Source organism: Oncorhynchus masou, chromosome 24 (genome assembly GCF_036934945.1).
Source record: "Oncorhynchus masou masou isolate Uvic2021 chromosome 24, UVic_Omas_1.1, whole genome shotgun sequence".
Lineage (NCBI taxonomy): Eukaryota > Metazoa > Chordata > Actinopteri > Salmoniformes > Salmonidae > Oncorhynchus > Oncorhynchus masou.
The window spans coordinates 84186909-84213922 of record NC_088235.1 but is presented as its reverse complement, the minus strand read 5'-3'; the positions used below and the strand labels follow the sequence as shown (position 1 = coordinate 84213922).

The following is a 27014-nucleotide window of genomic DNA, read 5'->3' as shown; positions in this document are numbered from 1 at the left end:
ACCTCTGCCTGTACTGTAGTGCTGAAGTTTGTCACTGTATATAGTCTCCTTCATGTATGATCTCTTCCTGCAACAAAGAATCAGCAAAAGACGGTTATGTAACCATATTTGACAATATTAAGGCACTGTATTAAACATTTGTAATATTAACATTTAATTCCTGGGAGGCATAACCGTTGATCATATTCCCGGTAACACCAGATATGAGCAGTGACTAAGTGGTTGTTACCTGCTGCAGACGATGGAGATGGCCACCAATGATACAAGGAAGACCACTCCTGCAGCCGCTGAGCCTGCAATCAAAGGCAGCTGCTCCCTCAGCTCCGATTTATACTCATCTGCAACAACAGAGAGAGAGAGAGAGAGAGAGACAGAGATAGAGAGAGAGAGAGAGAGAGAGAGAGAGAAAGAGACAGAGACAGAGACAGAGAGCGAGAGAGAGAGAGAGAGAGACAGAGAGAGAGAGAGTGAGAGAGAGAAAGAGAGACAGAGAGAGAGCGAGAGCGAGAGAGAGAGAGAGAGAGACAGAGACAGAGAGCGAGAGAGAGAGAGAGACAGAGAGAGAGAGAGAGAGAGAGAGAGAGAAATGGAGAGAAATAGAGATAGTTGAAGGGAAGGTAAAAGAGGAGGTCAGAGAAGAGGTGTGAAAAGTAAAGTGGTGAGAGAAGAGAGGAAAGGATGGGAGAGAAGAGAAATATGAGTATTGGAACAGTTAAATGGTATTGGGACAGTGTCAAAAGTGTCTCTACTGTGATATACATGGACACGTGGGCTAGTATCTGTGCAGACAGACAGTCCCTCAGAGTAACACATTGCTTCCTGACACAGCTAATCCCCTTACACACTCAATAGGAGTCAGAAGAACGCCTGCTAATCTCAACACAAATGCTTTATCACGTGTCAGAGGGAGAGTTAAGAAAGTAAACAGAAACACCATACCTTCATATGTATAGATTGGATTAAAAGGATGTGTTGCTGTTCTGTCATTTCCAACTGAATCACACATTCTCCAGTATTTATCTATATCATGTATATAACCATTCATATTGTGTTTTGAACCCTTTTTCATATTCTGTGGTTCTCATATGGGTTATAATTGTTTATACCATTTTGTGGAAGCTTTCAAAATAGCTCCTAGTGATAACAAATATTTTTGACATATTTTGGTGCAACATTTGCATAAAAGCTTTATTTTGTCAACTTTTTATTGGGTTCAGAGTTGTATAGTCTCATGACCAGACAACTTTTGTAAGAATGATGACTCAACTGTTTTGGGGGGGAACGGATGCTGCTGCAACCCCAAGTCTTCAGCAGGCGCTGCTGCTAGAGATCCCTTAATGAGCTACACCACACTGTGAGCATGCAGGGGCTCTCTGTTGGCTGCTTTCCTCCACTACGCCATGCAGCTGTGCCACCTGCAGACTCACTATGGCTAACACCTCAAATGTGCAATTTCCCCGAACAAATGGAATTAGTCAGAGCCATATATTTATTTTCTACAGTGCCTTCATAATTTATTCACACCCCTTGACTTTTCCACATTTCGTTGCCTGAATTTAAAATGGATTCAATTTAGATTTTGGCACTGATCTACACTCAATTCCCCATAATGTCAAAGTGGAATTATGTTTTTAGAAATGTTTACAAATTAATCAAAATGAAAAGCTAAATTGTCTTGAATCACTAAGTAGTCAATCCCTTTGTTATGGCAAGCCTAAATAACTTCATGAGTAAAAATGTGCTTAACAAGTCAGATAATAAGCTGCATTGACTATACAAAAGCAGACATTGAATATCCCTTTGAGCATGGAGAATTTATTCAACTTTGGATGGTGTATCAACACACCCAGTCACTACAAAGATACAGGAGTCCTTCCAAACTCAGTTGACAGAGAGGAAGGAATCTGCTCCAGGATTTCACCATGAGGTCAAAAGTGATTTTAAACCAGTTACAGAGTTTAATGGCTGTGATAGGATAAAATAACAACATTGTAGTTACTCCACAATACTAACCTAAATGACAGTGAAAAGAAGGCCTGTACAAAAATATATATATATTCCAAAACATGCATCCTGTTTGCAATAAGTAAAACTGCATAATATGTGGCAAAGAAATTAACTTTTTGTCCTGAACACAATGCATTATGTTTGGAGCAAATCCAACATACCACATAACTGAGTACCACTTTTCATATTTTTAAGAATGGTGGTGACTGCATCATGTTATGGGTATGCTTGTCATCAGCAAGGACGAGGGAGTTTTTTTTTTGTAAAAAGAAAAGGTCTAGAGCTAAGCACAGGCAAAATCCTAGAGGTAAACTTGGTTCAGTCTGCTTTCTAACAGACACTGGGAAACAAATTCACATTTCAGCAGGACAATAAGCTCAAACTCAAATCTACACTGGAGTTACTTACCAAGATGACATGAAATGTTCCTGAGTGGCCTACAGTAGTTACAGTTTTGACTTAAATCAGCTTGAAAAGACTTGAAAATGGCTGTCTAGCACAGATCAACAACCAACTTGACACCTTTAAAAAAAATATGATGAAATATTATTCCACTTTGACATTAAAGTATTTTGTGTAGACCGTTGACAAAAAAATTACAATTAAATCCATTTTAATCCCACTTTATAACACAACTATATGTGGAAAAAGTCAAGGGGTGTGAATAATTTCTGAAGGCACTGCGGATACATGGCTCTAGTAGGAACTACTTTAATCCAGACAATGACTTTGGGATATGTATATTAAAAATAAATCCTAATATCAAGGGAATATCTGTTTAATTTTTAAAAAATCACCACCTGCTCTGCGTCGACACATACAAATGTATTGCAGTAATGATAGTTAAGTTATTACTATAGCCAAACTCCCACACCCAGTCCACAGACACAAAGACCCGCATGGTGGTCACACACACACACACACACACACACACACACACACACACACACACACACACACACACACACACACACACACACACACACACACACACACACACACACACACACACACACACACACACACACACACAGTGCATACCATCTGTCAGGGTTTGGAAGCACTGCTTGCTGCTGTATTTGCCGAAGCCTGCCACCGTCCTGGCACGGACCTGTACCACGTACATGATGCTTGGCCTCAGGCCCTCCACACGGGCAGTGTTGGTCTGGCTCCGCACCATGGTTGAATTCAACTCAGTGTGGTCCTGTAACAATAACGGAGAGATTGAAAAATAGGAGAAAGAGAGTTAGAGGATATTACATCTGTTCATCACACTGGGCCTGCAGCCTTTAGGCAGTGGAGTAACAACTCGAGTCAACCCCTAGTCCTAATACACACTACATACTGCCCTGTGGGCTTAGATAACAAAATGGCCCTTATTCCTCTTTATGTTTGTGTATGAGATTATTCTGGATGGTGGATATCCACATTGGCCTCCACTGTTGTAGTCTTTATATAGCCATAGAGGGGAATTAGGCTTTTCACACACACAGTATGTAATTTTAGAACTCTTTTAATTTGGCCACATGAAACCAGAAATAGGGACATCGAGCAATGAGTGGGGTGTTGAGGAAAAAAGAGTTCCAAACAACATCCCCATATTAGATCTTTCACCATGTCCAGCATATCGGTAGCTGATCCGGGTTATAGAATCTATGCATAGACATATCCATCATCAATCATCAACCAGAGTTACCACACACATTTCTCCTTTCAGATCGTTGGCTCATCACAACACACCTTTTCACTGGCATTGTGTGTACTTAGAGACCTCATGGCATTTGCTTTTCTTTCTCTGTTTGCTTTAATCCCTCTCTGTCTCTCTCCTTCCAGACTCTTTCCTCTGTGGAGGGATGAGAGCAAACAAGAGCAGGGGGTGGAAAAACCGTGAGACGTGTTCAGTTTCGCCTCAGACCAGAGTGAAGGGATACAGGGAGAACATATATTGTGTGAGAGGTGGATTGTATGCTCATCTTTTCACTGAACACATGAGTGTATGTACATGTTCAGCATGTGTTTAGCAAGTGTTTAGTGAGAATGTATGACTTGGTATGTGGCAGGTTAGGTCTTCTGGTTTGTATAAAGACTGGACACATTTTTAGTATCTGGACCATACAAACTGTAAGTATACTCCATGGTGGTCATTTATAAAAGGAAAAGTGTGTGCATACACAGCAGACACACAAAAACAGCCAACCCACAGAGACAGAGAGAGACAGAGGAAGGAAGGTAACATTCCTCAGCTAATGGAGGCTCTGACCTTCCTTTATCAGAAGGAAAACACTGAGCAGAAATTAGATGCAACTTCACCCCTGAAATATAGCTGCTTCCTCGCTCAGCGCATGCACTGCCTAAATGACAAGGTCCTGTGCAGAATTAGATATGGGGACTTTGTATAATGCCTGGAATTCCTTAAATGCCCAAGGCCACTTATCTCTCTTCCCCAGAAATACCCAGTGAACCGCCCTTTACAACCACTCCCAATTCCATCCCTCTGAAGCCCCAACCCATCCTCCTCTGGCCTTATCCCCGCCTGGCCTTCTTAAAGATTTGTGAGGGGTGGAGACTCCCAGAGCTGCGGAGGGGGACTGTGAATTTAACTCTCAACAGCCTAGCAGTGTTCAGCCTGGCAATGTTCAGCCTGGCAGTGTTCCGTGGCACTTCAGTCAAAGCTGACGCATGAAATATGCCTCGTTGGCCCTTGCCATTTCAATTTCAATTGCAGACTCCACCTTGCCATCACGCCAATATTCTCACTGCTAATCATCACACCAGCTTTGATGCTCAGCAAGAAGGCCAAGATGAAATCCACTACCTCAGCAAAGGCTAGCAAATGGAATTCTCCTCACACATGCAGAAAATGCGGAATGGGGTTTGTACTCGGACCGAGTAGAGCAGTACATAATAGGATATTGTGACAGGGAGTGCTGACATTATCAGTGTGCTGTCCCATCGGGAGCCCACCTCTTCTTCATTGTCTGCACAGAGCAGGAGGAAGAAAAAGACCTTCGGTAGAATAGAGATTTTATATCTGCTTTCATTGGCCAATGGTGCAATCCAGGCCCGATCCCAAATCTAAACCCACCCCATGGCTCCAGACATTCCCTGGAGAGTGCAGCTGAGTAACTGGCATTAAACACAGAAATACCGGACGGGGGGGGGGGTGAAACTAGCAAGAGAGTGGCAGCACAGGAAACAGCGTTTTATACTGGCCCTCCATACATAATTATCAATTTCAAGGAGCATGAACCCTATTCGTGGGCTGTGTTTTTTTTGTATGAAAGATATGTAGTAAACCGCAAAGCATCATACACTGTGGTGGGACTCTGATGACTTCATGATTTCAAAAAGAACTTTAAATCATCTTTACTTTTAACTCTGACACATTTTCCTGTTGCCCAGACAGAGGTGATAAAGCCATCATATTAGGCAGACCAGGTAGATAAAACAAGTATGGAAATAGAACAAAGCGTTCAGACTCGTATTCCTGCAATTTGATCCAGAATTCTCTCCATTATTTTCTGTGGGGGAGTGTAACCTGGTCCTGGGGTAATAGTAGAATGTATTATTCTCCTTCCGTTGTGTGTGTGGGGCCATCTTTTCTGACTCTCCACCCTGAGGACTCTGATTCTCCTCATCTCTTCTTTGCAATACAGCTGCGATCCAGGTAAATATCCCAATCCCTATCTCCACGATAATACTATTGTCTCTCTGAGGAAATGAGTTTGTTCAACACTATGTTGTGTCTATGGAACCACTGTGGGAGTCCTGAAATGAAACACAGTACAGAACCACCTCAAACAAACCTGTGACTTCCGCTGTGATGAAAAAAGGTATGTCTTTATATTGAAATATGTGACTCGTTTCAGGAAACTAGGTGTATGTTGTGCATAACTAAACTCAGCAAAAAAAGAAACAGCACTTTCAGGACCCTATCTTCCAAAGATAATTCATCCAAATCCCAAATAACCCCACAGTTCTTCATTGTAAAGGGTTTAAGCACTGTTACCCATGCTTGTTCAATGAACCATAAACAATTATTGAACATGCACCTGTGGAATGGTCGTTAAGAAACTAACAGCTTACAGACGGTAGGCAATTAAGGTCACAGTTGTGAAAACTTAGGACACTAAAGTGCCTTTCTACTGACTCTGAAAAACACCAAAAGAAAGATGCCCAGGTCCCTGCTCATCTGCGTGAACATGCCTTAGGCATGCAACAAGGAGGCATGAGGACTGCAGATGTGGCCAGGGCAATAAATTGCAATGTCTGTACTGTGAGATGCCTAAGACAGCACTACAGGGAGACAGGATGGACAATTGATCGTCCTCGCAGTGGCAGACCACGTGTAACAACACCTGCACAGGATCGGTACATCCGAACATCACACCTGCGGGACAGGTACAGGATGGCAACAACAACTGCCCGAGTTACACCAGGATCGCACAATCCCTCCATCAGTGGTCAGACTGTACGCAATAGGCCGAGAGAGGCTGGACTGAGGGCTTGTAGGCCTGTTGTAAGGCAGGTCCTCACTAGAAATCACTGGAAACATCGCCGCCTATGGGCACAAACCCACTGTCGCTGGACCAGACAGGACTGGCAAAAAGTGCTCTTCACTGAGGAGTCGCGGTTTTGTCTCACCAGGGGTGACGGTCGGATTCATGTTTATCGTCAAAGGAATGAGCGTTACACCGAGGCCTGTTCTCTGGATCGGGATTGACTTGGAGGTGAAGGGTCAATCATGGTCTGGGGCGGTGTGTCACAGCATCATCGGACTGAGCTTGTTGTCATTGCAGGCAATCTCAACGCTGTGCATTACAGGGAAGACATCCTCCTCCCTCATGTGGAACCCTTCCTGCAGGCTCGTTCCGTGCGTGATTTCCTGCAAGACAGGAATGTCAGTGTTCTGCCATGGCCAGCGAAGAGCCCGGATCTCAATCCCATTGAGCACGTCTGGGACCTGTTGGATCTGAGGGTGAGGGTGAGGGCCATTCCCCCCCAGAAATGTCCGGGAACTTGCATGTGCCTTGGTGGAAGAGTGGGCTAACATCTCACAGCAATAACTGGCGAATCTGGTGCAGTCCATGAGGAGATGCACTGCAGTACTTAATGCAGCTGGTGGCCAAACCCCTCTCCTTTGTTCAGGGACACATTATTCAATTTCTGCCTGTCACATGTCTGTGGAACTTGTTCAGTTAATGTCTCAGTTGTTGAATCTTGTTTTGTTCATACAAATATTTACACATTAAGTTTGCTGAAAATAAACGCAGTTGACAGTGAAAGGACATTTCTATTTTTGCGGAGTTTACTTCACAAGGGCACCATTTGAACGTAAACTTTATTTTTTTATCAAAATGTTTTTTGGGGGATGTGAACTTTCATGTGCCTTAATAACAAACGTATATGTCATTTGTAAATACAAATAAAATTGAATTAAGAGCCTAGCTGGTTTAGCCATGGGAAAAGGCCGCTTCCCACTAGCCATGATTGGACATGCCGAGAGATGAGTTAGGATTGGTCTGCCATGTAGAGTATGATAGCTAAGGAGATGGAGAAAATTCTGGCGTTTGATTGCAAATATGCAGACGGAGTCGACAAGAGAACACAGAAGGCTCCGAATTACATCTTCAAACTAAGAGCAGCCATGGCATCCTTGACAGAGAGGGAGAAATGTCCATACTTGTATACGGGTAAGAGAGTCTAGCTAGCAACATTTTTAGATATCACATGTTTCTAGTTTGTCAGAAAGTGTACTGTTAGCTCGCTAGCTAACGTTAGCTAGCTATCTAATGTTACGTGTATGATCGGTGTAGTAATATTATTCGTATCTCAGAGCCATTTGCATTGCCAGTTATAGCCTAATGTTAGCTTGCTAACATTGAACCTGGTTGGTTAGCTACTTGCAGGTTCATGCAGTGTAGTAACATTATGAGTTGGGATTATGGTTCATTGTTTAGCTAGCTAGCTACATGTCTAAACAAAATACTCCACTATGCAAGTAACTATTTCAATATAATGTTTATGATGTCTCTGTGACAACTGTCGATAGAGGTAGTTGGTAAATTCAGACTTTGGTCTTGAAATCTTTGGTTGTTTAGTACATGTGAATCCTTAGAGATGGGTGGTGCTCAAGCTTAAAAGAGTGTGAATGATGCTGAATGGGTGTAGAAGAGCTCTCCAGTAGGTACCAAAACTTTCAAGGGCCATTTTCTCAAAAGTGAGGTTACAAATTTAGCAACTTTCAAAGCAGAATTACTTTTGCATTGTTCCTGCTGATTGTCCGCAGGCCTACAAAGGGGTAATCCCAGTTGCCCATCCCTGGCTTGGGGGATGGGGGCAGGCACACAAATATAGACACAGACTGATGAAAACAACCCCGTCCATTAAAAGAAAGAATGCTAAAATTGCTAGTTGTCTTTGACGTACAGAACACTCAATATCTTTAACGCAACTTAGCCTGTTTAAATAGGCCAGCTATCCTCCATCTTCTCGTACTCTCAGAACTGGACATATGAAGTGCTTATTAATAACAACCTTTCACTGATTGACCAGGAAAACAACTAAGTCATCAGAGGACAGAGAGGGTTTTGACCAAACTCTCTGAGAGAGCACATTTGACTGCATTATGTTGGATAATATACAGTAAATGCAGGCTTTATGAGTGTACAGTGCTGTCAACGCAGCCTTTTCAATAGAAACCACAAGTGACGTCGTATCCATGAACTCCATAGGTATGACCATACTATATCAGAGAGGAAAAGACGAGAGCCAGAGAAGGATACTGACAGAAGACTGTAGAGGTGCAGCAGGCAGAGAGAGACAATGAAAAGGAAATGGAAACAACAATGAAAAAACAGTGTAAAACAGAGTGAGAGAAAGAGGAAGTAGGGAGATATAGAGGAAGCTGAGAGAGACAGAGGGAGGTTAGGGCAATGGAGTGGATATAAGGTTAGCGAGACCACAGGGCAGCCCTCTCTAAGCATGGGGGAAGTTGCATATTTACTACCTAATGATATAGAGTTGAAAGGCTATGTGTGCTGCCTCGACTCAGGGGGGGAAAAGGCTGTGTGGAGGAGCCACAGGTCAGACAGGGTTGGCGAAAGACCCAGACTAAGAGGACACCTTTCACACAAAATAGGTCCAAGCACGCCAGTATCCTAGCAACCCAGTGCTCTGTGCTCATCCAAAGAAGACGCCGGTTAAACGCAATTAATGGATAATTATCAAGGTTGCAAATGCATTCTCGGATGCACACTCTCCAAGGTAACGAGGGGAATGACTCAAAAATCAGAGGGTACAATAAAATTAGAGTAAACGTGTCAAGTATAATAACACATGAATATTGAGTCCCATGGTTGAAAGGATAAAGGCATAAAGGCTAATATTCCTACCTAGCTTGGTAGACCAATACCCGCCCAGAAGATTCACCCAATAGAGACAACCTTCTGGGTGTCTTTCCATTGAACGTAAAAGAGATGCCTGGTGGACATAATGATCTGCTCGTGTATTTTAGTTCTTATTACAGACATTAATTATTAAAATGTTGTCTTACCTTTTCATAGTACCTCAGTTCATAGTCCAGGATGATGCCATTGGGCTGCTCAGGTTGTGGCCATGACAATGTGAAGCTCTTCATGGTGGAGCTGACCTGGTGCATGATGGGAACCATGGAAGGAGCTAAGGGAACAGATAGATGGGGCAATGTCACCTGTATGGATGCTTCCTTACTCTTTAGTATTGCAACCGTCCTACATGTTTGATCAATGTTATGAAATAAAGGCCTTCTGTGCTGAAACTGTAAGAAAAAAACATGCTTGACTGAAGAGTCTCATTTAATTGAATGGCTTTCAAATCTCTCAGGAAACACTAGAGACGTATGATGTCGTCATACCATTCCGTTAAGCAGTACTGAGGTATCCTTGGTCATAGTATTTCTATTACAACAATTCTATGGCATCGAACTGAGCTCACTTTATAGCACATTTGATTTGCAGCCCTCCTTTCCCCTTACAGACAGCAATAAAGTTGAAATGCCCATAACATGTTTTATGAATTAAACCCATTCAGTCCATTCAATTTCCTCCCTCTCTCTCTGCTACCACCACAATCCCCCAGGCCACCATCTCCAACAACCCATCATCTTAACCCAGGGAGGGTGGAGGGCACCACAGCAAGCACTCGACCAGGGATGGAGGGAGGAGTGTAGGATATTACCCCCATAGCATCTAATGGTGTATCTGTTTGTATGAATGTCTTACATCCTGGCAATTCTATGTGACTGAGCATCCTTACTGTAGCAGCAGCAGGGAGAGATGTTGGTCATGTTAAGCGGTTGTCTGTGCACTGCTGCTCTGGCTAAAAGAGGGGAGGGGATAGTCATCAGTCAGCGAGAGGAGGCTCTCTGGCTCTCTTTCACGCACCGCTGCTCCAGCTTTGCACCGCGTTATCAATACGCTGAGCCTGGCTAGCGGTGTGGCAGCAGTCTACAGGCCCCCAGCACTTCCTATCATTCAGACTGTTTCAAATGTGCCGCTTTCCTTGCCTCAAAGGGCCTGCTTTTTAATCTATTCAATTCATTTTTTATTTAATTTCATTTGCGGATTTGGTTTTTGGACTATGAGATATGAAGCTATGTTTAAGTGAGTGAAACTCTTGCTAAGTGGAATGGAATCTCCCTAACACAAATTTTATATATTTTTGGAGCCCACAGGGTTTATGGTGAGGGGTGAACGAATCAGGCCAAACCCTATTATTTTGACAAGTGTGAGTGAGTGAGTGAGTGAGTGAGTGAACTACATTTGCCGGTCCCCACAAGGAAAAATGCTATTTTAGGCTTAGGGGTTAGGTTTAAGGTTACAATTAGGGTTTGAGGTTTAGGGTCAAGGTAAGGTTAGGTTTAGGTTAAGGAAAATAGGATTTTGAATGGGAGTTAATTGTTTGGTCCCCACAAGGATAGTAAAACAAACATGTGTGTGTGTGTGTGTGTGTGTGTGTGTGTGTGTGTGTGTGTGTGTGTGTGTGTGTGTGTGTGTGTGTGTGTGTGTGTGTGTGTGTGTGTGTGTGTGTGTGTGTGTGTGTGTGTGTGTGTGTGTGTGTGTGTGTGCGTGCGTATCTGTGTGTGTGTGTATCTGTGTGTTCCCCATCCTCTCTAACTGTGGCTGGCACTAGGCTGAGTGAATTAGGAGCCAAATCAGAGAGGAAGAAAAAACATTGTTTAGTTCTCTAAGAAAATAAATCTGCCACGCTAGACTAGACTTCATGCTCAGCTCAGAATTATGGCTGTCTGAGTTACATATTTAAAAACTCTACAAAAAAGCCATCCGACATTTCCTCTACTAAGTGTGGTGACGCATCCCTCACATAAAAAGACATGCGTCTGGGTTGTTGCTCTTTCAACTGCTGTTAACTGCCTCAACCTCCACTGGCAAGCTGTGAAATTCAATAGTTTGCTGCTATTATTGACAATGCATGTTATTTTTCTGATTGTCATGCTGAAACTATCAATACGATAAAGAAAAAGGACTCCAAAATCTCCATAAGCAATGACACTGAGTGAGGCCGATGCTAAGTTACTACACTGACATTGATGTCTTTATCATAATTTTTGAAATATTGGGCTTCCTGTAACCGATCAATTTTTATTGGCTGAAGTAAACTAGCAGATCTCTCAAAAGGCTTGCCTCAGCGTGTTGTTCTTTTTATGTCTCCAAGATGTGTGTGGATTTACAAGGAGAGAAACGTGTAGAGGAGGATTTGAACAAGCAAGATAAGGGTGGTAAAACTGTCAGTGTTCCAATCTCCTGAACACCCGCATTCCTCACAAGGTAAGAATGTCCCACAGGACACCTAAAGGATGAAGCAGGATCCATATTCCAACACTGTTTCCCACAAGAATAAGGCAGAGCTTGTTGGAGGAAAAGTACAGTGATTCTTCACATATATCAGATAAAGCAATGTTACCTTTTTGTCAGATAGACTTCATCATTAGGAAAGTCTCATTACAGCCAACATTTAATGTAATGTTGATGATGACCCTGTTGCCTTCACCAATTTGGATTCAAGCTACATGAAATAAAAGTATTTCGGTTGTACTACAAAAAATATTTTCTCCTTCTTTCTCTGCCTTTTCTTTCTGTATGCATTGCTCTGTCTGTCCCTCTCTCTCACTTGTTCTCGCTCGTTTTCTCGCTCTGGGTGAATGTTTTATTGCGTCTAGATAATGCCTCTACTCAGGCATTAGAAGAGTGGAGCATCAGGGATCCCTCACACGGAGACAGATACCCTGTTATCTCACCAAGTGCAATATTTCCATCTGTTTCTTGTTTTCTTATTTACCAGATGTTGGTTCAGATGCAATTTCCAAATGTCCTTAGAGGGCACAGGAGACAAACTGACCAAAACACAAGAGCATGACTTTCTGTGTTAAGATATTACATATCGCTAACTGCCAGTGGCTACTGTAGCTACACTTGTACCTTGATGCTATTCTGTATTTTCTTGAGGTGTATACGGTTCCAAAGAATAGTCACTGCAAGCCTTTCCTGTCTCATTTAATTTATGTTTTAATTACCCTTATTTTACCAGGTAAATTGACTGAGAACACATTTTAATTTACAGCAACGACCTGGAGAATAGTTACAGGAGTGAGGAGGGGGAATGAATGAGCCAATTGAAAGCTGGGGATGATTAGGTGGCCATGGGAGTGCCATGGGATCTTTTAGTGACCACAGAGAGCCAGGATACCCGTTTAACGTCCCATCGAAAAGACAGCCCACTACAAGCGCAATGTCCCCAATCACTGCCCGGGAGCATTGGGATATTTTGTTTAGACCAGAAGAAAGAATTCTTCCCACAGGCCCTCCAACACCACTTCCAGCAGCATCTGATCTCCCATTCAGAGACTGACCAGGACTAACCCTGCTAAGCTTCAGAGGCAAGCCAGCAGTGGGATGCAGGGTGGTATGCTGCTAACGGTGTCATGGGTGAATGAGCTGTGGTAAGAACTGACAGACCCCTATGTCTCTGCAATATACTGGTGACATGGAGGGTGGGACTGGCTGATGTAGTGATTTTTAATCTTCACAGATTCAAATGGCAGGAAAATATATTCCATGAGAAATTTAAATGCAGTCTTACTACTGCAGCAAGCCGTGTCTATGAGTAAGCGTCTGAAGCTGTTCAACGATTAGTACAGTTTGTGAAAGAGTGTCATGACATTGGCCTGTGGGTAAGGTTTATGACCCCCCCCCATAAATACCTTTCTCCCTTCCCTCTCTCTTGACTCTACAGAGGGACTCTTGAATAGCCGTTGTTAAACAGAGAGTCTGGGAACATCAAACAAGTGGAGGGAAAGGAACCATATTTCGGTAATAGAACCAGTTGAAAATATGCGTTGGTACGAATATGATGTCAGTTCGGTTGTCATCTGAGACATTATGACTGATGACAGAACGACCTAAACTGTGTCTGGGAAAGTCTACACATTATAGTTATCAGATTCACATGGAATTGTTGTGAAATTCAAATGTTTAAATATAAAATTATTGGTGAAAAGATTAAATGTAATTTTAGCTTCCAAAAGAGAGATTTGGGTTTTCAGAGGTTAGAGGTCTGCTCAATCAGTGGCCCTCCCCTGTGAAGAGACATGGGCTGTAAACTATGAAGCACACCCTTCTCCCTCCACTATATAAAATGTAACCTCCTGTTCCGGGTACATTAGGATGACGGTCCGATGTCAGAAGGATTAGGATAATAACTACAGAACGAAGCCAGCCTCAGCGTGAGCTTTGGTTGAGAATGGTATGAACTTTGAACTCTTATTCACTACAGAAGTGATACCTCCTAGCAGTTGAGTTAGCAACAGCAGCTGCAAACGTGGGCTAGGAAAGAACAGACAGAGTATTCCGTCTACCACACAACGATGTTACTACAACGTATCCAATTTACCACCAGAAATATTCTTCCGAGGACAGGAAGATCTGTTGGCCAACACGACCAGCATCTACGACCAACCTACCAAAGCGCAGCTCAGAGTAAATATTTATTGCACTTTCCTTTTTCAAATGGGCAGTAATTTAGAATGCATAAGTTTCTGTATTTACGATAGAGTAGCTACCTACGGCCCGATAGAGACATAGCTTCTCCCTTTGTTCCTTCAGTCTTCCCGCTCTTTCACTCAAACCCAGCCCCTTTTCTTTGTGTAACCAGCTGTCATATCTGTTCCGCATGCTAGGGACGTTTTCCTTTATGACTTAATTTGTAATCAAGGTATGATTCATTCTGTGTATATGTAATTCTGTGTGATTAGTTAGGAATTTAGTAAATAAATAATTAAACCCAATTTTCTATTGCTGATTCAACTTGTTCGCCAAGAATTTCCAACTTTCTGATGAGACTGAAATAAGGTGACGATTAATATTGACTTCTATTGATCTTTAAGAGTTTATTCGGAAGATAACAGCTCTATAAATATTATTCCATGGTGCCCCAACTTTCTAGTTAATTACATTTACATGATTAGCTCAATCAAGTAATATTAATTACAGAGAAAGGATTTTATAGAATAGCATGTCATATCACTTAATCCGGCATAGCCAAAGACACGGCAAGAGCTATGACAAATTTCCGGCTTGGGAATTCAATAGTCTGTCTGATGGATCCAAATACTCTCAAAGTGCCCACTGATGGAACAAAGAACCAAGTATCTCTCTACAAATTGACACGGTTTACTGGTCTTTATGAGAGGCTCCAGTTAACATGGATCCCTTTATGTGGACTAATGCAACTTCTGGCCAGACATATCCTACTACCAGTAGACATGTTTTACATGTGTGTGTAAGAACCATTCCCCTGAGCACACACTGTCATTGGCTGGAGAGAAGCCTCCACTGGGCTCCAGTGCCTGCCACACCACCCCCATGCCAGCATGAGAAGAGTTTGGGGTTAGAGTGTGGAGCCCCAGAGTCTTGCCAGAGTAGAGGGTTTGGCACTGTTCTCTGTGAGCTTCTATCATCCGCTAGCGTCAGTTACTCTGCCACAGTTCTATTAATATTTTGCCCACATTAGCTGATTTATTTCATGCCATTCAATCTGCACCTCTGTTTTAATTCATTGAATTCATGGCTCCCACTGACCCACTCTCTTAAAGACTTCCTCAGACTACAGTTGAGAATGCATAAACCGTAAAAGGCAATGGTAAAAGAATATGTAATATCATCTTTTACATTTAACTGAATGGTTCTAATAAGTAAGCTGGTCTTTGGTTGGTGGTAAATCGGGTATGCATGAGAACACACACCACTGTGTCTGAGAGGAGAGGAGTTACAGAGCGGTGCATCAATCAGGGTTCCTGTCAGCTCTGTCACTCCAGCCTGAATAAGGTCTAATGGCCCCTTCACTGAACCACAACTAACTCTCTCCTCAACAGAGATTTCCTTTACTCTGAACTGTCGGGGGGGCACTATTTGAACCAACCTCGCATCCCCTGTGACTCCGTTAAAAGGACAGTGGTGTACACTCACACCATTACCCTTTCAATATAGCCCAGGGGTCTTCCAACCTTTTCTTGCTCCCTCCCAGGCAAACCGGTGACCCAGGGATCCCCATCAAAAAATCCACGTCTTGTCTTATCAAGTATTTTATTTTTTTGCTGACCCCCAGCAGTAGTGCTAGGGGTCCACAGACCCCCGGTTTAATAATGCTGATCAAGCCAACTCATTCAGCTAGAATCCTTCATTGAAACAGTAACAAAGTGTTCGCCCGGCGGTCCCTCCCGCTGTTTCGCTAAAAAGCTAAGGGATGGGGCTGGAGAAAAGTGTAAACAAACACTGTATAGCCTAAGATATTTACACTTTGTAGTAAAACAAGCTTATATTTGGGGTTCTGATGGGGTATGGCAGTTTAATAACTAAGCTCATGAGGCATTTATAAGTTATATTCTTCAAGAATCAATGGGTTTATATCATAAATATTTACATCCAAAAATGGATGTAGCAACGAAGGATTCTAGCTTTAAAGGTAACTACCTAAAAATCCCATCTCCTCCATTGCCTCTCAACAATTTTTTTCCTACAGAGCCATGACATAAACTCCTTCTCAGGGACAGCTGAAATGGCCCAATTACCTGGCAACAACACAATGGCTCTGACCACTTTTCTGAAGTGAAATTAAAAGCTACTTACGCATTACCACTGCAGCCGTTTTTACAAAAGACAATGGCATTGGCTATTTGGTGTATCTATTTATTTCTTTATTAATCTATATCCATCTGTCAAGTCGAGCACTTAACTTGTCAAGCTTGATGATGGGGTCTATTAACTCTACTAGGTAATAAAGGCCATTTACGTTCTCATTTCCCCCGCTTTCCTCTAATGTGAAGCTATCAAACGAGAACGTTCCATTTTGGCCAGGCATTAAATCTGTCTACTTGAATATTGTTTCTACAAGCCAATGTTCAGAAAGTATTCATTCCCCTTAACTTATTGTACATTGTGTTGTGTTACAGCCTGAATTCAAAATGGATAAATAGATTTTCTTTCTTACCGATCTACACATAATACCCCATAATGACAAAGTGAAAACATATTTTACATTTTTGCTCATTTATTGAAAATTAAATATCTAATTTACATAAGTATTCACACCCCTGAGTCAATAGAATCACATTTGGCAGCGATGACATCTGTGAGTCTCTAAGAGCTTTTCACACCTGGATACTACAATGTTTGCACATTATTCTTTAAAAGATTCTGTAAGTTGGTTGTTGACCATTGTAGGAAAGCCATTTTCAAGTTTTGACATATATTTTCAAGATGATTTAAGTCAAAACTGTAACTAGGCCACTCAGGAATATTCTATATTGTCTTGGTAAGCAACTTGTATATATTTGACCTTGCATTTTAGGTTTTTCTCCTGCTGAAAGGTGAATTTGTCTGCCAGTGCCTGGTGGAAAGCAAACTGAACCAGGGTTTACTCTAGGATTCTGCCTGTACTTAGCTCTGTTCCGTTTAGTTTTATCATAAATAACTCTAGTACTTGCCGATGACAAGCAGCCACCACCATGCTTGAAAATATGAAGAGTGGTACTCAGTGATATGTTGTGTTGGATTTGCCCCAAACATAACGCTTTGCATTCAGGTCATAGAGTTAATTTCTTTGCCACATTTTTAGCAGTTTTACTTTAGTGCCTTATTGCAAACAAGATGCATGTTTTGGAATATTTTTATTCTGTACAAGCTTCCTTCTTTTACAAGTTCCTGACCAGTTATGCTATTTTGTGTGTTTTGGGGGAGCTTTCTTTTTTCTTTTATTGTACATAATGTTTCTTATGACCGAAAAGAGCTTCAGGACATCAGAACAGCGATTACTCACCTTGAACTGGACAAGTATTGTCACTTTCTGACCTTTATTTCCTTTGTTTTGTCTTTATTTAGTATGGTCAGGGCGTGAGTTGGGTGGGCAGTCTATGTTTGTTTGTTTGTTCTATATTTTGGGTATTTCTATGTTTCGGCCTAGTATGGTTCTCAATCAGAGGCAGGTGTCATTAGTTGTCTCTGGTTGAGAATCATACTGAGGTAGCCTGGGTTTCACTGTGTGTTTGTGGGTGATTGTTCCTGTCTCTGTGTTTGCACCAGATAGGACTGTTAGGGTTTTCACATTTCTTGTTTTATGTAGTCAGTTGTTCATGTGTACAGTACGTATTAAAAAGAACCATGGACACTTACCACGCCGCATATTGGTCCTCTGATCCTTTTTGCCTCTCCTCTTCAGAAGAAGAGGAGGAAATCCCTTACAAGTATTTTTTCTTTAACGTGTTGGACGCGAAGGATATACAGTACTGCTCCTCCCGGACCAGGTCCAATACCCCGTCATTCGTATGAAGAGGAGACGTCGTTACAGAGGTCGAAGATCCAGATGCATGGTGAGACTGCATCAGCAAGTGGATAGCCCGCCTTTACCATCCGTTCTACTGGCAAACGTGCAATCACTGGAGAATAAACTGGATGAGCTCCGTTCAAGACTATCCTATCAACGGGACATTAAAAACTGTAATTTCCTATATTTCATTGGGTAGTGGCAGAACAAGGACATGGATAATATACAGTTCGCTGGGTTTTCCATGCATCGGCAAGAAGGAACAGCAGCCTCCAGTAAGATCAGGGGAGTGGTGTGTTTCTTTGTCAACAACAGCTGGTGCACAATCTCTAATATTAAAGAAGTCTTGAGGTTTTGCTCGCCTGAGATAGAGTACCTCAAGATAAGCTGTAGACCACACTATTTACAAGAGCGTTTTCATCTATATTCTCCGTAGATGTCTATTTACCACCACAACTCGATCCTGGCACTAAGGCCGCACCAAACGAGCTGTATAAGGCCATAAGTTAACAAGAAAATGCACATCCAGAGGCGGCACATCCAGGGACTTTAATGCAGAAAAAATGAAATCTGTTTTACCTCATTTTTACCAGCATGTCACATGTGCAACTAGAGGGGAAAAAACTATAGATCACATTTACTCCACACACAGCGTCGCATACAAAGGCCTCCATTTGGCAAATGTGACCATAACTATATCGTCCTGATTCCTGCTTATGAGCAAAAACTCAAACAGGAAGTACCAGTGATGCACTCAATGCAGAAGTGGTTCGATGAAGTGAATCCTAAGCTACAGGACCTGCTTCGCTAGCACACACTGGAATATGTTCCGGGACTCAGCTGATGGCATTGAGGAGAATATCAGTCACCGGCTTCATTAATAAGTGCCTCTACGACATCGTACCCTCAGTGATCGTACATACATATCCCAACCAGAGGCCATGGATTACAGGCAACATCCGCACTAAGTTAAAGGCTAGAGCCGCCGCTTTCAAGGAGCGGGACACTAATCCGGACGCTAATAAGAAATCCAGCTTGACACTCTGACAAAGCATCAAACAGGCAAAGCATCAATACAGGTCTAAAATCGAATCCTACTACAACGACTGTGATGCTTCTTGGATGTGGCAGGTCTTGCAAACTATCATGGATTACAAAGGGAAATCCAGCCATGAGCTGCCCAGTAACGTGAGCATACCAGACAAGCTAAATGCAGTCTATACTCGCTTCGAGGCAAGCAACACTGAACCGTGCATGAGAGCACTAGCTGTTCCGGACGACCTTGTGATCATGCTCTCCGTACCCGATATGAGTAAGACCTTTAAACAGGTTAACATTCACAAGGCCACAGGGCCAGATGGATCACCAGGATGTGTACACAGGGCATGCTCTAACCAGCTGGCAAGTGTCTTTACTGACATTTTCAACTTCTCCCTGACCCAGTCTGTAATACCTACAGTTGAAGTCGGAAGTTTACATACACCTTAATTTAATCCTAGTAAAAAGTCCCTTAATTTTAAGAATGTGAAATGTCAGAATAATAGTAGAGAGAATTATTTATTTCAGCTTTTATTTCTTTCATCACATTCCCAGTGGGTCTGAAGTTTACATACACTCAATTAGTATTTGGTAGCCTAGCCTATAAATTGTTTAACGTTTCAGGTAGCCTTCCACAAGCTTCCCGCAATAAGTTGGGTGAATTTCGGCCCATTCCTCCTGACAGAGCTGGTGTAACTGAGTCAGGTTTGTAGGCCTCCTTGCTCGCACACACTTTTTCAGTTCTGACCACAAATGTTCTATAGGGTTGAGGTCAGGGCTTTGTGATGGCCACTCCAATACCTTGACTTTGTTGTCCTTAAGCCATTTTGCCACAACTTTGGAAGTATGTTTGGGGTCATTGTCCATTTGGAAGACCCATTTGTGACCAAGCTTTAACTTCCTGGCTGATGTCTTAAGATGTTGCTTCAATATATCCACTTAAATTTCCTCCCTCATGATGCCATCTATTTTGTGAAGTGCACCCGTCCCTTCTGTAGCAAAGCACACCCACAACATGATGCTGCCACCCTCGTGCTTCATGGTTGGGTGGTGTTCTTTGGCTTGCAAGCAACCCCCTTTTTCCTCCAAACATAATGATGGACATTATGGCAAAATAGTTATATTTTTGTTTCATCAGACCAGAAGACATTTCTCCAAAAAGTACAATCTTTGTCCCCATGTGCAGTTGCAAACCGTAGTCTGGCTTTTTTATGGAGGTTTTGGAGCAGTGGCTTCTTCCTTGCTGAGTAGCCTTTCAGGTTATGTCAAAATATAACAAATTTTACTGTGGATATAGATACTTTTGTACCCGTTACCTCCAGCATCTTCCCAAGGTCCTTTGCTGTTGTTCTGGAATTGATTTGCACTTTTTGCACCAAAGTACGTTCATCTCTAGGAGCCTTACGACGGCTGCATGGTCCCATGGTGTTTATACTTCCGTACAATTGTTTGTACAGATGAACGTGGTACCTTCAGGCATTTGGAAATTGCTCCCAAGGATGAACCAGACTCGTGGAGCTCTACAATTTTGGCTGATTTGTTTTGATTTTTCCATGATGTCAAGCAAAGAAGTACTGAGTTTGAAGGTAGGCCTTGAAATATATCCACAGGTACACCGCCAATTAACTAAAATGATGTCAATTAGCCTATCAGAAGCTTCTAAAGCCATGATATTATTTCCAAACTGTTTAAAGGCACAGTCAACTTAGTGTATGTAAACTTCTGACGCACTGAAATTGTGATACAGTGAATTATAAGTGAAATAATCTATCTGTAAACAATTGTTGGAAAATTTACTTGTGTCATGCACAAAGTAGATGTCCTCACCGACTTGCCAAAACTATAGTTTGTTAACAAGACATGTTGAGTGGTTGAAAAACAAGTTAATGTTGCCAACCTAATTGTATGTAAACTTCCAACTTCAACTGTATATGTTTCAAGCAGACCACCATAGTCCCTGTGCTCAATGCCAAGTTAGCCTGCCTAAATGACTATCGCCCTGCAGCACTCACATCTGTAGCCATTAAATGCTTTGAAAGGCTGGGCATGTCTCACATCCACACCATCATCCCAGAATCCCTGGACCCATTCCAAATCACATACCGCACCAACAGATCCACAGGTGACACAATCTCTATTGCCCTCCACACTGCTCTTTCCTACCTGGACAAAAGGAACACCTTTGTGAGAATGCTGTTCATTGACTACAGCTCAGCATTCAACACCATAGTGCCCTCCAAGCTCATCACTAAGCTGAGGGTCCTTGGACTGAACACCTCCCTCTACAACTGGATCTTGGACTTCCTCACAGGCTGCCCCCAGGTGGTGAGGGTAGGCAACAACACATCCGCCATGCTGACCCTCCTGTACTCCCTGTTCACCCATGACTGCGTGGACACGCATGACTCCAACTCCATTAAGTTTGCCGACGACACGAAGGTGGTATGCCTGATCACAAATGATGAGACCACCTATAGAGAGACCTGACCTCAATGTGAGCAAGACAAAGGAGCTGATTGTGGACTACAGGAAAATGCGGGCCAAGCATGCCCCCATTGACATCTACAGGGCTGTGGTGGAGCGGATTGAGAACTTGAAGTTCCTTGGTGTCCACATCACGAAGGACCTATCATGATCCAAACACACCAAGACAGTCATGAAGAGGTCACGACAATGCCTATTCCCCCTCAGGAGGCTGAAAAGATTTGGTATGAGACCTCAGATCCTCAAAAGGTTCTACAGCTGCACTGTTGAGAGCATTCTGACTGGTTGCATCGCCGATTGGTATGGCAACTGCTCGGCCTCCGACTGCTCTTCATCCGACCCCAAGGCGCTGCAGAGGGCTTCCTGCCATCCAGGACCTCTATGCCAGGTGGTGTCAGAGGAAGGCCCTAAACAATGTCAAAGACTAGAGCCACTCAAGTCAGACTGTTCTCTCAGCTACCGCACAGCAAGCGGTACTGGAGCGCCAAGTCTGGGACCAAAAGGCTCCTTAACAGCTTCTACCCCAAAGCCGTAATACGGCTGAACACTATCAAATGGCTACCTGGACTATTTGCATTGACTAATACAATTTGATTTGAATTAACTTCACCATAACAAAGGGGTTGAATACTTATTGACTCAAGACATTTCAGCTTTTCATTTTTAATTAATTTGTAAAAATGTCTAAAAACATAATTCCCCCATGACATTATGGGGTATTGTGTTTAGGCCAGTGACAAGATATCTCAATTTAATCCACTTTAAATTCAGGCAGTTACACAACAAAATGTGGAAATGGTCAAGTGGTATGAATACTTTCTGAAGGCTCTGTAGACTCCAGGTGTTCTCTATAGCTTGTTGTTTGGTTCAACACATGGTTATAATTGAATGCAACTGAACACTGTGTTAGCTCAGTAACCATAGTTCAATTTAATTGAAAGTAATATAGCAGTGTAAGATACAATATTGATGTTCCTCCAAGAACATTCACAGTGGAGCACTGAAGAGAGTCATGATTATAATCCTTTTCAAGAAGACATTTTCAAGTCTTCCTAACAACGAGTCCTATGTCTGGAGGGAGAGGTGTCATTGGCTGGCCTGGTGTTACCCATGGGTATACCGTATGACAGGACAACTGAGTACTAGAATGGCTTACCAATGAAACAATGTCTCCTTCATGTTGTCATGACATTGGCCTGGGGGATAGGTTTATGACAGTCATAAATACCTCTTCCCCCCTTTTTCCTCTCTCTACCCTACTGAGGTTACATTTGCAAAACCCTTGGTTAACATAGAGATTCGGGGAACATCAGAAGGTGGGGGGAAATTAACTATATTCTGGTAATCCGAACAATTGAACATATGCAGTGGTACTTAATGAATATGATGTCAATTCGGTTGTCATCTGAGACATTCTCATCAATGATAAGATGACAAACTCTACAGTGGAAAGTCTACACACCAGAGTTGTCAGATTCACATGGAATTGTTGTTCAATTTAAATGTTTGAATAGGGAATTATTTGTGATGGGATGAAATGTGATTTTAGAATCTAAAATTTGAGATGTGGGTTTTTATAAGATAAGGCTGCTCACTCAGTGGCCCGCCCGCCCACATGAAGAGACAGAGGTTGTAAACTATGAAACACACCCCTTTTCTCCCTTTCTATATAAAGCCTTGATGATAACATAACTTCCTGTTCCGATGATGTGAGGACGACGGTCCTATGTCAGAATGGTTCAGATAATAACTACAGAACGAAGGCAACATCAGTGTGAGCTTTGGTTGCGAATGGTATGAACTTTGAACTCTTATTCACTACAGAAGTGATACCTCCTAGCCGTTGAGTTAGCAACCGCAGCTGCAAACGCAAGTTTAGGAAGGAACAGAGAGTATCCCGTCTATCACACAACGACGTTACAACAACTTATCCAATTGACCACCAGAGACATTCTTCAAAGGACAGAGGACTCGGTTTGGAAACACGGTCTTCCATCTACCACCAACCTACTGAAGCGCAGCTCAGAGTAAATATTTATTGCATTTTCCTTTTCCAAATGGGCGGTAATTTAGAATGCATAAGACTTTTTCCCTTTGTTCCTCAGTCTCCCGCTCTTTCACTCAACCCAGACCCTTTTCCTTTGTGTAACAAGCTGTCATATCTGTTCCGCCCGCTAGGGACGTTTTCTTTTATGACGTAATTTGTAATCAAGTTATGATTAATTGTGTGTATGTGTAATTAGTTAGGTATTTAGTCAATAAATAATTAAATGAAATAATTAATTTTGTATTGCTGATTCAACTTGTTACCCAGGGTTTGTGCAGATAAAAGAATTTACAACTTTCAGATGAGACTGAATTGAGGTGACGATTGATATTGACTGCTATGGATATAAAATATTACTAGTTCTTTAAGAGTTTATTCGGAAGATAGCAGCTCTATAAATATTATTTTGTGGTGTCCGACTCTCTAGTTAATTACATTTACATGATTAGCTCAATCAGGTAATAGTATTTACGGATAAATTATTTTATAGAATAGCATGTCATATCACTTAATCCGGCATAGCCAAAGACACGACAATGTATTACACCTCATTACACCAACCTACAGAAGTTTGATAGATTCTGAAATGGCTGATTCACGCCATATTTAAAAGTGGAAGGACTTATTATCAATTATCAAGTCCATATGATTTTTCAATACCAAAAGAAAGCGATAGAAAGATACATTGTATGACTTACATTGAATTGTACCTCCTGAATGATGTTGTCTGTATTGTGAGAGACATACAAGTAATAAACCAATCTGTGATGCTTGAATATTGAAAACGTTATGAAAAATCCAAAACAGCCGAAGTGAAGTCTTGACAAAAGATCAAAAGCCTTGCCTTTGGTTCTAGAATGTTCTAGAATGTCTCCGGTTTAAAAAAACAAGAAATGCCAGTAGCGCTGATGTGTTGTTGTGCAATAGCATTCATCATTTAGACGATAAATATAAGCCTTAAGGCATTGATTTCCAGAACAAAACTCTATAATGGTTGCCAGGGGAGGCTGTTCAATAGAAACTCACCTAACAGCAACAGGTGAAACAGTTTCACTTATTGACAAATAGGAACATGGAAAAAAAAATCACACGAATGTAACCTTGGGATTTAATTGCTGCCGATCAATAGCAATGTACAGGACTGTGTTGAGTCTGTTGACTCATTCTGTTGATGAGTGAGGAAGGCTTTCAGTCAAGAATACAAGACGGCTATCAATAGCATCCATCTTATTAAAGGACAGAGAAAATCGATTGTATACACTATAGGGCTAAAGCTTGACTGTAGACCATTAGACTGCCTCAGACCTTTTTGTTGCAGTTACCTTGAAACGTGTACCACTGAAATGTACTTGTTGTGAATGGCTGTACATTAACATGTATCTTAAAGCATGGTGTGAGACACAAAGCATGGTGCTGTACAATGCCACTGACCAGCCTGGTTGGTAGTGATGTTGATGGACACGTGCTGGGCAGGGTAGGGGCTCTTGTTGGTGACTCCATTGATAGCGTGTATCTCAAAGGCGTAGGGGGTGTGGGCCCACAGGTTACTGATGAACACCCTGGTCTCAGTCAGGCCCTGCTGCCTGGGCACATACTCCACGTTGTCATCACAGTGGGAGCACAACGGCCGATCCGCACGGCACTTCCTGCACACGATGTTGTAGGTGACGTCATCGCGGGCGCCAGTCTCCCTAGGCGGGTGCCACTCCAGGATCACAGAGGTCTCGTTGACGATGGAGATGACATTCCTGGGACCAGAGGGGACACCTTTAAAAGGACAGGGAATGCAATGCAGACATTAATATACTGAACAATATGTAGCACTGTTTCCACAACCTGCAAAAACTGTAATATGACACTGCAACAAGACACTGCACTCTGATGTGAAAGAGATATTAGGATCAACCATAGTGATCAACAAAAATGATAATTCAGATGTAAATGTTTAGGATGATTCCTCATGAAAAAATAACAAAAAATTACATTAAGGGCCCTTTGGAGTCTTAAAGGAAGCCTGGGTAAGGCCAAAATGTCACACATATTCCAACTTCAATTAATTATTTCTCAATTATGCTTTAAAGTACAAATGTCAAATGCATGGCAACAATCCTTCCTCAAAATTCTATGGATTAAATGTCTTGAAAATCTAGTTTCGTGAGGAATCTCCTTATAGCACTGATGCCACCTACTCATTTCAGTCCCACCTGCTCATTTCAGTCCCACCTGCTCATTTCAGTCCCACCTGCTCATTTCAATCACAAGATGTACACACACACACATACATACATAATGTGACGCCCCCTGTTTTACTAGTCATCTGTAATGTGGGCAAATACATCATGTGCATTACATTTAGTCAGAGATACAGTATGTAGTATGTATCTATGTATGGCTCTGTATTGAACTGAAATGATTCCCTACTGATGGTTATTACACATCATGCAGCTGTCATTTAGCCCATGTGTTTTTGGTGTGCACGTGTTGCAACAATACCATTAACATGACAGAGCACATCATGGGAGCAGAAATTACACCACTCAATCACCCCCTTCAACCAACCTCATACACAATCTCATCCTGCTCACCCACATTCACACATACTGGTCTCTATCTCTCCTCCAGTAAAATAGTTTTCCCTACATTTAACATTTACCTTTCATCTGGCACTGGGATCCCTGCCAGGGAATTTTGGTTTTGTTGTGCACTGTTTCTATCTCTGTGTTTGAGTCAATATTTTGTGACGATAATAGATTTTATCTGAGTTTTTTGTCATTCATGTTTCTATGCACATATTTCCCTATAGTGGCTGTATGCTCCTCAAAACTTGTACTCACAAAGGCCCAACAATCACTGTGGTGCTCCAATCTTCAGAAGTGATTTGACCATTCGACCAGTGAATCAAGAGGTGACAGATGATTGGGTTGGTTGACCAATTTAACATATATGCCTTTCTGGTAGCAGTTTCCCACGGGGTGGCAGGTAGCCTAGTGGTTAGAGCGTTGGACTAGTAACTGAAGGGCTGCAAGATTGAATCCCTAAGCTGACAAGGTAAAAAATCTGTTGTTCTGCCCCTGAACAAGGCAGGTAGTCCACTGTTCCTCAGCCATAATTGTAAATAAGAATTTGTTCTTAACTGACTTGCCTAATAAAAAAATAAAAAAATGTACTGTACACACCGGGGTCTGACCATGCCTTAGCAGCCTGAGCTTTCTCTCCTCTACTTTTCCTCTCCCTAAGTCACAGCTGTGATCTGATTGGTCAATATTCCGGCTTTTATATTAGTCTCTCTTTCTGATCCACCTCCTCACACTCTCTCTCTCTCGCTGTGAGGGGCAAAACCAGCAGTGTGAGTCTGAGGACTCCTCCAGTAGCCTAATTGTCAGCTGCTGGGGAGAAGAGTGGCCGGGCTCTACACAGCAACTCTACAGTAACCAGCAGTAGACTAGCCAAGCGAGGGAAGACGAGCAAGATTCAGGAGATCTTGTACACAACAACAGTTGTTGTGTACAACAACCACAGTGAACCAGGGTCATATGTAGAGATCTCTTGTGAACACTGCAAT

The 27014-nt window shown here is 42.3% G+C and overlaps 1 protein-coding gene across 1 annotated transcript in view; it reads right to left on the bottom strand.

Annotated features, from left to right (window-relative positions):
* The window catches only part of LOC135512873 (ephrin type-B receptor 1-like), a 202228-nt gene that overhangs the window by 45827 nt on the left and 129387 nt on the right, over positions 1–27014 (bottom strand). Inside the window, exons 5-9 of the mRNA XM_064935338.1 lie at positions 24884–25219; positions 9563–9687; positions 3049–3211; positions 230–338; positions 3–67 (exon numbers count right to left, since the gene is read on the bottom strand). Coding sequence (XP_064791410.1) covers positions 3–67; positions 230–338; positions 3049–3211; positions 9563–9687; positions 24884–25219 — 798 coding nt within the window. The remainder of the gene's footprint in view (positions 1–2; positions 68–229; positions 339–3048; positions 3212–9562; positions 9688–24883; positions 25220–27014) is intronic.